The following is an 11924-nucleotide window of genomic DNA, read 5'->3' on the forward strand; positions in this document are numbered from 1 at the left end:
ATATTAAAAAAAAGTCATAAAAATTTGAGTTTCCTGTACATTTTGACTGATATAATATTCATACATACTTTATATCTATGGTGCTAAAATAATTAAAAATCATTTGATAGGATAATATATTTATATAATATAGTTTAAAGGATAATATGGTTTAGAATAAGCAATAAAGCAAACAGTAGATTACATCTGAATCAAAATCAGGTATAAGCGAATTTAAAATTTTGTTCATACAAACAATATAAAGTCAAATTTGTATAGAAGAATTAACTTAATTAACACTCTTAATTTGGTGGTAGTGCTGTGAAGTTTGAGTACACCGTGGTGTGCTGTTGCTTGTTGTGATGCGTCAGAGAAACCATGAAGCTATAGATGTGACGAACCTGTAATTTTAAACCAACGTGGAAATCTTATTTTGATAGTTCGGCAAGATCCTGTCTAATAGTAAGCCATTGAGAGGACAAGTGTGACGGTAGCGTCTCGTCCCAATGTAGTTATTTAAGCCAGAGCTCCTGCATGAAGATTTTTGCCTTGATCACGACTGGTGAGACAAAACCCAATGGATCAAATAACTTTGCTACCTCAGATAGAATAATTACTTTGTAAATTTACTGTTTTGTTTCGACATCTGTATTGTCGTGAACGAGAACGTGTCGTTACGAAGAGACCATATCAAGCCAAGAATCTTCGTAGCGCAATTGTCGAATGAAACCGATCGTGGTTGATTGTAGTCAGCGTTACAGCTGTCATAACATCCTTATGAGTTGCGTGCCATTTTGCCAGTAGAAATCCGCCCGCCATGCAGAGATCTTTCAACTGGAGTGCGACTCTGATCAATTGTTCTGGTGTGAAAGAGATCGACTTTCAGTTACCATTGAATACCACTCTTAATTTGGTTGTAGTGCTGTGAAGTTTGAGTACACCGTGGTGTGGCAGATAGTATTGGACTTGATGACTGGGAATTTGAGGAGCTTGTCTACTGTGGTCAAGATTCTTATATTCTATCATGAATTGTTGGTATTGTTGTAGATAATTTTCTGCCTTTGAGAATTTTCTCACCAGACTCTGTAAAATGCGACGCACGGTTCCGTACGTGTCTCCGAGACCAACAGCGGGGGCAGTGAACGGGATGCATACTATATATCTTCCACTCGATGTGCGTGAGTAATTGTTCTTGTAATATTCCTGACACTCTTGCTCTTCTGGCGTGAGCTTGGGATTTTCGCTTGAGTGTACTACTTCTAGAACCCAAAATTTTGTGAGTAGCTCGTGCAGTATTTTCTCATCATCATGCCAGGATACATGAAATGCTGTGACCATGGAGTATCGATCGGACGTTACTGATCCCAGCACAAGCCATCCAAAAAATGGACAATTCAGCCATCAGTACATTCGGAGAATCGGTGATGACTTGAGGCTTGATTATTTTTAAATACATATCTGCTCCCAGAATGATGTCCACTGCTCGAGGTACAAAATACTGGGGGTCTGCTAAAGGTATATCTTTCAGATGTTGCCAATCATGCACCGCTGGTACGGAGGAAGGTATCACATTGGTCAGTGACTTGAGGATGTGAGCCTGTATTGTAATAATAGAGTTAGAATGTATCGAATAAAGTGTTAATGACACGACACCTTGAGTATTGGTCATGTGAATTCCCCCAATTCCATACACGTGGATGGTAGAGTCCTTCTTCGGAATATGTAGATTTCGAACGTGGCTTCGGACTACGAACGAGAGTTCCGAGCCTGTATCAATCAGCAGTCGAGCTTGTCGAGTTATGTTATCTCATCGCAATTCTGCAATGGCGATGGCAAGTTATACTCTTTTCGCAAGAAGGTTCGTTTGTTTTTTTCGGCATTTTGTGCATTTTGAGCTTGAACCGCAAAGGTTGACGTCGTGTTGATTTAAGCAGTGCACGCAGAATCCTCTTTCTGCTACAATTTTTCGTCTATCTGAGTCGGATTTACTCCTGGGCGTCACTCACACAGCAGTAAAACACCTTGCCTGCATTTTACAAGGTACATCTTTTTATATTAATTAATCAGTTAGTCACACCTTGCACACAACAAGTCGGGCAAACTTACTCTTCCGAAGAACACTTCGGAACCGTACAGGCCCATAAGTGTCGATTGGGCAAACTTACGCTCTTTCGAAGAACACTACGGAACCATTCAGGTTCGCTAGCAGATATAGGGCAAGCTTACGCTCTTTCGAAGAACACTTCGGAACTATTTAGGCTCGCTAGCAGAGTAAAAGCAAGCTTACGCTCTTTCGAAGAACACTTCGGCATCATTCCGGCTCTCTAGCAGAAATAGGGCTCACTTATGCTCTCTGGAATTAATATTTCGACATCGTACAGGTCCTCAACAGCTGACATAAGTGGCGCTATGCTTTAAGCACGTTGTCAAAGAAGGACAACAACAGATCGACTAATAGACTATAAATACAGATTATTAAATCCGTCAAGAGCTAGAAATCCTACCATTAACCACTCTTACCTGTGACTAGATTCTTCTACTGTCCCCATAAATAATTAAAGACACAATTGAGTACTTACTAAATTCCATTAAACATCTTATACCATATCAAGAATAGTTATTCATGTATCAAGCATACTTGATTCAAACACCATCTTGTCATGCTACCTCACAAGCATGATTGATTGACTACACCAGCTTATATTTACAACATCAGCATTACCTCAGCTTCAAGATACTCAGTCATATACATAGAATCTACAATAATCAAGAATACAAGAACACACCCTCATTACTTCAATACAATTATCTCTCTCTCTCTGCATAACAGTGCAATATTATTATAATCATTTACAAATAATAAACATTGTTTTACTAAATACATGATATTTTTCAGCCTTATCACTTATTATTTCGTTTGAAGTTATCCTGCCGAGATACTAATCCACTGAACTATTGATTTGGTAGTTCGAGCCATAAACTAAACCTTTAAAATCTAACAAAGGTTTTAACAGAGGTTTCTTTATACATAATTGGTAACAATTGGAGGACCTCCCTTTTTATTAAGGATGTTGATCATATTGATCAAGAATACATCGGTGCTGATTTCAGTGAGCATGTAACAGGTTGATTCACCTTTTCACCTTGTCGTAGTGACCTCACCCTGGTTTTGAGGAACTTTCTTAATTGATCTAATCGTGGACAGGTAGTAGATGTTCCGAATGAAGCTTCCCATAGCTCCACGTTGGCGCGGTCAAAGTAGAGTGAGATCTGATGAACCAATATGTAATTCCATAAGTCTGGCGGTACATTCAAGGAGAGGAGGTGCTTAATTTCCTCTTATGATCTTTTGGCCAGGTTCTCTAAAGTGTCTCCGTCATCCTTTATCGGTTTTACTGGAGGGAATAGTTTAAGAAGGCCAGAACGGGTTGGAAAACGTTGGTTTTTGTACTGCTGATTAAGTAGCTCACATGCTGGTGATAGTGATTCGTTGGTTAGTTGAAGCCCCTTTATTAATGGCAAGGTTGACTCGTCTAATGAGGCGTAGAGGTAATGCAACTTTTCCACCTGAGAGATGTCTTTGTTGTTCACGACGAATGCAGTGAAGAGATCGCTAAATGCATCCTAAACTTCTTGTTTTCCGGAAAATTTAGAGAGTTTAAGCGCTGATAGATAGCACTGATTAAGGCTTCCGGTTGTTTTTATTAAAGGTGCTGAGGCCTGGTGCTCGTTGCATCCGACCATGTATCGTTGGCGAAGCGTGCTGATACCTCGAGTGGTAGTGTATTGAACGGTTTCTCTTTTAAAGGTATCTGAGGAAAGATATTCGTGATATTCTTGACTGGCCAGATAATCTCTAAATACGCGTGTTCTTTGGCAAAGGCTTTGTTCATTTCCTCTGCTACTGAGTAGGACTCCGAGAATTCCTCTACTGTGACGTTGGGTCCCGGTGTAGCATTTTGTTCAGCGAGGGTCTGTAATAGATCAATGCGCTTAAACTGTGTTTTTATTTTCATTGAAAATTCATTGCTTATTTGTGGGGATGTAGCGATACGAAGATTTCTAGCTCTCGTTAATTTGGTGGCCTTGGGTGTCTTGGTGCCCTTGACATCCATTGTGACCCCTTTTGTTATTAGTATTAATATTATTTAATAGTTATGAACTGAAGGAGAGGGAGTCGCGGATTTCTCGTATGAGATTGAACGGTTAGCGTTTCGTAAGATAATACCACGTGTTATGTTAATGTATTGTTTTCCTCTGTATCTAGCAGATCCGGTGTTTGCAGGATCGCCGCTGTTTGAATGTGCGTGTTGAGTCGCTGCTGTGTGTGATGAGCCGCCACTGTGCGTAATGAGCCGCCGTTGTGCGTAATGTCTGGCAGATCTGATGTTTGCAGGTAATGCTTGATTCCTTGAATCTGCTATCTGGCGCTGAGATAATCCGGCTCGAAAGACCAAATATTGGAAAATTAATGTTTCATTTTATGGCTCTAACTGTCATTTCAATAGTTCAAAGAAAGCACAAATGGAAAGGCTGAAAAATATAATATAATATATTTGAGTTCACTTATTATTTAGTCCGCTTATGAATTATAATATTGTATCGTTGTTGGTTGCATTTATTGAGATAGAGAATTATTCTATGGTAGTGATGCGAGTTCTTTCTTGTGTTCTTGATTGTCGGAGATTTCAATTGAAGTTTGTATTGGCGCAAGTAACACTGATGTGAGATGCACTAACTAATAATAACAATTAATTTACGAGGTGTAGAATTACAATGAGCACTAAACTAAATTGATAGTAATGTAAACCGTGAGCGAGATGTGTAATGACTGAATGGATGTTAAACGTACAATGGCGCGGTACGTGGAGCGCTGCTCTTAAATATTCGCGGCATAGTTTGCGATGCCGACAACAGCGCCATAGCCTGTTACTATGCCGAAAACCGTTAAGATGTTGCTATGCGGAAGTATTGTCGTATATTAGATGCTATGGAGTTAGAAGAATTCCTGGAATCGCTCCCAATTTTAAATTTGAATTAAAAAACTGCCGCAATCCCGAACAAATTCAGTTTATATTGAATTATTTATGTAGTTATAATGCTGTCTTTAGATTATTTTTGGTACAAATAAATATATAAATTGCCATTATATATCGAATTTTTACATATATATTCCTACTTAATCCGATAATTGATTATTATTATACGTTTTTACGCATATGTGTAGAATATTTATTTATTACTGTAATAAGCTAAAATAATATGTACTAAGATAATTGTTTTATTCAAAGTAAAACATTTAGTTACTATTTAAAACATTTTCATTAATTTTTGCAAATTCATCAATTTGATTTCTATTAATTTAAACTTAACAATATCACCATAAAATAATTACGACGTTTTAAATTGAAAGATTATACTTATAATACAAGGATATAATTAGTGTAAATCTTAATAAAAAATTGTTTATAAATAGTTTCAAATTTTTTTAACTACTTAAAATATTATGGACAATATAATATCAATCTTTATATCATGCTAGATTAATAAATAATGATGTGCCACATTACATATTGTACATTAAATGTCACAGAATTACAAGTATTATAACCACTTTTTGTTTTTCTTTGCAATAAATCTTTTATAATATTATATCCACTGTCCAATACCTCCAAAAACTCGAATAAATAGGAAAACAGTTTCCTCTTGATACATTCAGTTCTGAAAAGTAAAAATATACAAGATTTACTGCCAGTATTAGTAGAAACGGGGGAAGCTCAACTGCTACAAAGTTAATTCAAGCAATTAATAAATTTTATCTACTTTTCCTCGACAATTAATAATATTAGACATTATAATTTCTTTAATTGAATATTTGAAATATTTAAAAACCTCATATTTATTTTAGTTTTAGAAAAAATGTTTAAGAAATCAACTAGTAATTTGTTATAAATAAAAAATATTTTAGTATTAATACGTAGATACAGTATATTAATTTGGAAAATAAATTTATTTAGAAAAAATAAAATGTAGGTTACTAAACAATGGAAAAGAAACTAATAATTTTTTATCGATATAAACTTAACAAATTTTAATATGAAACTAATTCTGTAGCAACATATAGAAGTATACCAATAAAAAGAACATGTCTAAATAAGTACAAAATCAAAATTTTAAACATAAAATAATTTATGAATTATTGTATGAAAATTATCACTGTTATTTAATAAACACATAAATAAATATAAAATATCTCTTAGATATTTATGTGCAATAAAATATATATTTTAGATAAATGTATAATAACTTTATATTTATATTTATATTTATATTTATTTTAATAAATATAATAACCAAACGATAAATAAATTTATACTTCATTAATTTAAATACAATTTTACAAATACAATCAAAAGATTCGGTTAAATTGCAAATAAATTCTTTTTCAAATAAATAAATATTTATTTAAACATTATAAATTTAATAAAATATACATTTTGATATTATATAATAAAAATTTTTATATTATTTAATTAATATACATTCATATAAAAGTATTTGAATTTCTAAAAAAAGTCATATGCGTACTATTATCAACGACACAATTATATAAATGATTTCATTTTAAGTGGAATGTTTAAAAACTTTTTAAAACAAGAATAATTATTTGAATAATATAATTGTTAATACTTTAAAGAAATTATTTTAATTTTATTCTACAATATATTATCCAGTAAATTACCTTTAGAGTGCTCGTTTTAGGAAACCAGCAAACATTGCATTTTTGAAAAATATTTGTAATCTTTATTATAATTGTTGTACATTCTTCATTATATTTCCTTGTAATAGTACAATATAAGTATTTAGTTGTTCTGCCAACCAAATTTTTAATTTTTTTTCTTTTTTATTGCTACAATATAAGGTGGACCTCCACACATGCCCCTGCACATTAAAAATAGTAACGACTATATGATTTTATACTGATTGCAAGGAATCGATATAAAATGAAATATGTAATATATAGGGATTTACTTTATTACCTTAATAAATAGTTTCTTATTTTTATAATAGAATAATAATATAATAAGATAAATTAAATTAAACAATAAATATTTGTAGGCAATGATTATAAGTATTTCATACTTTGTTCGAGAATGTAAGAAAACTCCCAGCTCATTAAACATCTGAAAAATTCGAGATAAGAGTTCCGAAAAAAGCGAATTCTCAACTACTCAAGGAATAAACATTCAAACACGCCACGGATTAACTAAATCTAAATAATTCAGCAAACTTTCGAATATCTAAAGAAAATACAATTCATAAACACATCTGGCGAGAACAAAGGTCCAAGTGTCTAGCAAAAACACGTCATAAAACTAATGCGACGAGACATTTGACACGGCCTCGCCACAAACGATCTATCGACGACAAGTCATAAAATATCTGGCGTAAACAAGTCATAAAATTAGTCTGAAAGACACAAGCCAGATGATCCACTCAAAAATCACGCTACACCTAACCTTCACAACAATGACCAACCGCAACGCGCATGATTACAAGAAATGCATGCGACGATACTAGGATGGAGAGGGAAAAGCGCGGCATGAAGACCTCCGCCATGGAGAGGAGTTGAGCAAGACCCGCTCTCATTGGAGCCTCCACCTTGAAAAGACTCACTAGTGGGAGACCCCACCACTCAAAGGGTGCCTTGATTAGAAATACCATAAACTAAAGAAGACTTCTGATTGGACACACTAATAAGACTAAATCTCATTGGCGACGCCGCTAACAATCAGAAAGTCCAAGCTAATTGCACAAGATTATTCTATTCAACACAAGTGCTAGATAATCAAATCATACACTCACAGCAGTGCAAGACAAGTAAAAAAGGGAATCGAGAACTACGAATATCAGTTCACACAGTATACACAATCAAACAGCAAGGAGTCGTTCGAGGCAAATTCAAGAAACAAGACAAAACATAGCTATACTCAACGTGCAGAACTACGAGGTAACTATAACAAGCCATACGCGCTAATATAATTGCAGATTTATTGCCAATTAATTTGCAGATACGTACAGCTATCTGCAAAACACAATTAGAAGCAATTCAAACAATCGCCACGTGCTCATTTACAAGGAAGCACGGGAGCTTACGACCATTTATTACGATATTATTCCATCTACACGTGCATTACATATAGAGGACCAGCAAGCCATCAACTTCTTCCTGAGTATGCGACGTACGTGAACGCTCAGTGGCAATAACATATACAAATCAAGAAAAGCAAGCACTCAATCATCAAAATAAAACTCATTATAATTCAACTAGTACAATTATATAAAAATAACAAAACTAATAACAAAACTACTCTTTATTGAATACATGTACTATCTTTCTACTAGCCTGCAACCCTCCTATCAACATCGGGAGCTCACAACTAATCTTAGTTACTTGGCCCTCCTCGCTCGGTACTCTATTTTTAGACATACTTATCATATTATATATTATAAGTAAACATAAGGCTGAATTGTTCAATGCGTAAAAAAATAGTTGTCCAAGTAGGATTTGTCATCATTAACATTAGATTCTTTCAAAATTTACTTAATTTATGATAATTAAATATATCTAAAATTGAAATACTATGAAGATATGTGCATTCTATTGATAAAAGATTAAATAATTTCAAAGTATCATAATAAACAATAAACTCTATATAGGATAGTTCATTTGAATAATAAAGCATTCAAATAAGAGAATAAATAGTAAAGAAATAAAGTTAAATTGTAATACGACAATCAATGTTTATGATATTATTGTTCTCTTCGTTTATATAATAATGGCATAACGGATACTAAATACGAATAAAAATTAATGCAGAATAAAGTTACTAAGATACAAATACATAAATATATATTTATATATGAATCATTTATTAAGTAAAAAATTTGTATCTTTAAATAATAAATAAACACATGGTTATATAAAATAAAATTGTATTGATCATTTAATTTGTATAAATTCGTTATTAGACATCAAACAAAGATTTATCTATTGTATGATAAATAAAATTAAAATTTTATTATAAACTAAAAAGGAAAATTTTTTAATATTGCTTTTATTAATTTTAAGATAAAACTTATTGTTCGGGATTGATGCAGTCCCATGAATTTCAAAAAAAAGAAAGGTCATATACGCAGTCCGGCGTACCGCATGTGCGCCTAGACTGACCGCGCGTGCAGCAAGGCTGACCATCACGTGCGCCTAGGCTGATCCGCACGTGCAGACCGACGCGGGTACTCGAGCAAAATGTTTACAAACAAAACTCGGCAAGTGCGAGCAAGTTTACGATTTGAAATATAATTTACTGCCAGCACTCATAAAAAAGGGACGCCTGCGAAACTTCTAGAAGCTTCGTTTTCTCACGCCAAAGGAAAATTTCTGGAAGGGACGCGCATCGACACTGTTGCCGGTGCTGAAGACGCCACATGCACATTTAAACGCAACGCGTCATGAGGCGACGCTCATTCGTAAAATCACTTCGCTCTCACTCAAGCGTAACTGCCGGTCAGTGCATAGTATACTGTAAAGACGCCGCGTGGCCATATTTTCGGCAGCATAGTAAAGAGTACCCGCGTGCATAGAAAAGATAATCGGCAGTTTTTAATAAGTGTTTACAGTGAAGCCAATGGAATTGTAATCAAGGGGAACATTACCTACACAGCATCTAATACACCCAGCCTGCAGTTCACCAAATACATCTTTTTATTAATAAATAAACAAGTCACATCTCGCGCTATAGTCGATCGGGCACACTTACGCTCTCTCGAACTGATCCCTCGACATCGTACAGGCCCGCTAGCAGAACCAGGGCACACACTCTCTCGAACTAACCACTCGACATCGTATAGGCCCGCTAGCAGAACCAGGGCACACTTACGCTCTCTCGAACTAACCCTCGACATCGTACAGGCCCTGAACAGCTGACTCAAGAGTCACTGTGTTTCACACACATTGTTTACACAAGAACAACACAGATCGACTAATAGACTCTACAGATACGGATTATCAAATCCTTCACGAATTAGAAGTCTTACCTGTAATTGTTTTTACCTGTGACTAGATTCTACTGCTGTCCCTTTTCATAATTAAAGACACAATTGATTACATAATAAATTCCATTAAAGATCAGACACCACATCAAGTATAGCTATTCATCAATCAAGCATACTTGATTCAACTACCATCTTCTCATGCTGCCTCACAAGCATGATTGACTGACGACATCAGCTGACATTGACAACATCAGCATAACCTCAAAGCAACACAGTAATATCCATAGAAGCTTTCATAGCATAAAAATTACAAGAACACATCATTTGATAATCCAATAGAATTATTTATCTCTACACAACAGTGCAATATTATAATAATTGTTTTACAATGATTAACCTTGTTTTAATAAATATATTATATTTTTCAGCCTTGTCTGTTATTGATTTCCTTTAAAATTATCCTGCCGAGAGACTAATCCACTGAACTATTGAATTGGTAGTTTGAGCCATAAGCTAACCCCTTTAAAATCGAACACTTATAGAACTTTCTTAATTTTAATTTATATTTTTTAAAGAAATCGAGCGTTTTAAAATTAAAAAATTAAAAAAGATATTTAAAAAACCGTTATTTTTCAAGTTTTTTAATCATGATATATTTTTCAAATAATTTTATCGTTTTTTGGTATATAATGCCAAATTTACCAATATTTTTATATTAATAATATGATGTTTGTTATGAATTGAAACAGTTGAAAGCGAAATATAAAAGTGGGAGAGGTATGAATGCGCAAACAGTTGTTTATAAACATTAGCCAATGAACTCGAATAATGTTTCTACGCCGAAAACCCGAATATACGACTATAATTCCGAAGAATTATAACAATGAAATCTACAAAAACTATGCCTTATTGACGTCACGACAAATACCGGCATAGCAACAGACGCCGGATAGCTACCGGCGCCTAAAAATTACCACGAGAAGATTTAAGGGCTGCGCTTGCCAAACGCGAGTCAGTTTTTGTCTTAGCTTAGCGTGGTAATGATTACGCAGTTAACACGAAGAATTTACAATCGAGTCTTTGTCTCAGTCGCAGTCTCAGTCTAGCCGAATAACGATTATGCAGTAACACAGCGAGCTCACTATTCAGTCTTCAAGCTTCTTTCTACAGTCATCACTCACTGTAGATACACACGTACGTATTTACTTAAAAAGTAAGCAATCTAACAATACAATAGTGAAGCCACATTTTCAGAATCCGTTAATCAAACTTCAACGAATAACGCGTTAGCGCAAACTTAATCGAGAGTGAAATTATCGAATCATACTACATAAATTAACGGATAACACCGACACTAAGATAGCAGCAAACGGTCCCCCTTTAGCAAGCTTCGGTATGACAGCAACGGCTCTTACGCACCGATATTAAGGCAGGCGCAACCCAGTCTCACTTAGGCAGCAGCGGTACAACAGCAGCGGCTCTCACGCATACTCTTACAGCGACACTTCTCGGAAGGGAGGGAGTTACTCCTCACGTCAGGGAGAGTATACACACTCTCCTCAGCACGTAAAACTATTGTAGAAACTTCCCCAATTTATTCGCTCACACCTTCATTCATTCACTTTATGATCATTAACTATTTATTATATTATTATATTAATAAAGGAAAGAGAAGAAACACTGCATGTAGTATTGAATAATTACATTGCCCTTTCCACTTACCAGCAACACCACCACCCAACATCAAAGGGAGGTTTTTAGTCTGATCCCAGACAATGTTTATTAATTTCAATTAAAAGTAAATATTTTGTTTTATATATAAAAATGTTTAAAAAACTACTTTCTCATTATTTACATTTAGCTTTTTCATCTATATATGATTAATGCAA

At 34.5% G+C, this 11924-nt stretch overlaps 1 protein-coding gene across 1 annotated transcript; it reads right to left on the reverse strand.

The window, feature by feature from the left end:
- Nucleotides 1–281: 281 nt before the first annotated feature.
- Nucleotides 282–2121, reverse strand: LOC105366145 (uncharacterized). Its single transcript, XM_011504474.1, has 4 exons — nt 2086–2121; nt 1339–1576; nt 880–1238; nt 282–380 (listed from the first exon to the last, which is right to left on the reverse strand). The coding sequence occupies exons 1-4, from the start codon at nt 2119–2121 to the stop codon at nt 282–284; spliced, it is 732 nt and encodes a 243-aa protein (XP_011502776.1).
- Nucleotides 2122–11924: the final 9803 nt, after the last annotated feature.

Source organism: Ceratosolen solmsi, unplaced genomic scaffold (genome assembly GCF_000503995.2).
Source record: "Ceratosolen solmsi marchali unplaced genomic scaffold, CerSol_1.0 scaffold17, whole genome shotgun sequence".
Lineage (NCBI taxonomy): Eukaryota > Metazoa > Arthropoda > Insecta > Hymenoptera > Agaonidae > Ceratosolen > Ceratosolen solmsi.

Coding starts and splice junctions, on each gene's coding strand:
- LOC105366145 (XM_011504474.1), bottom strand. CDS start 2,121: ATGGGCCTGTACGGTTCCGAAGTGTTCTTCGGAAGA. Junction 1,577..2,085: donor CCGAAGTGTTCTTCGGAAGA/GTAAGTTTGCCC, acceptor ATTACAATACAG/GCTCACATCCTCAAGTCACT. Junction 1,239..1,338: donor GATGGCTTGTGCTGGGATCA/GTAACGTCCGAT, acceptor TTTGGGTTCTAG/AAGTAGTACACTCAAGCGAA.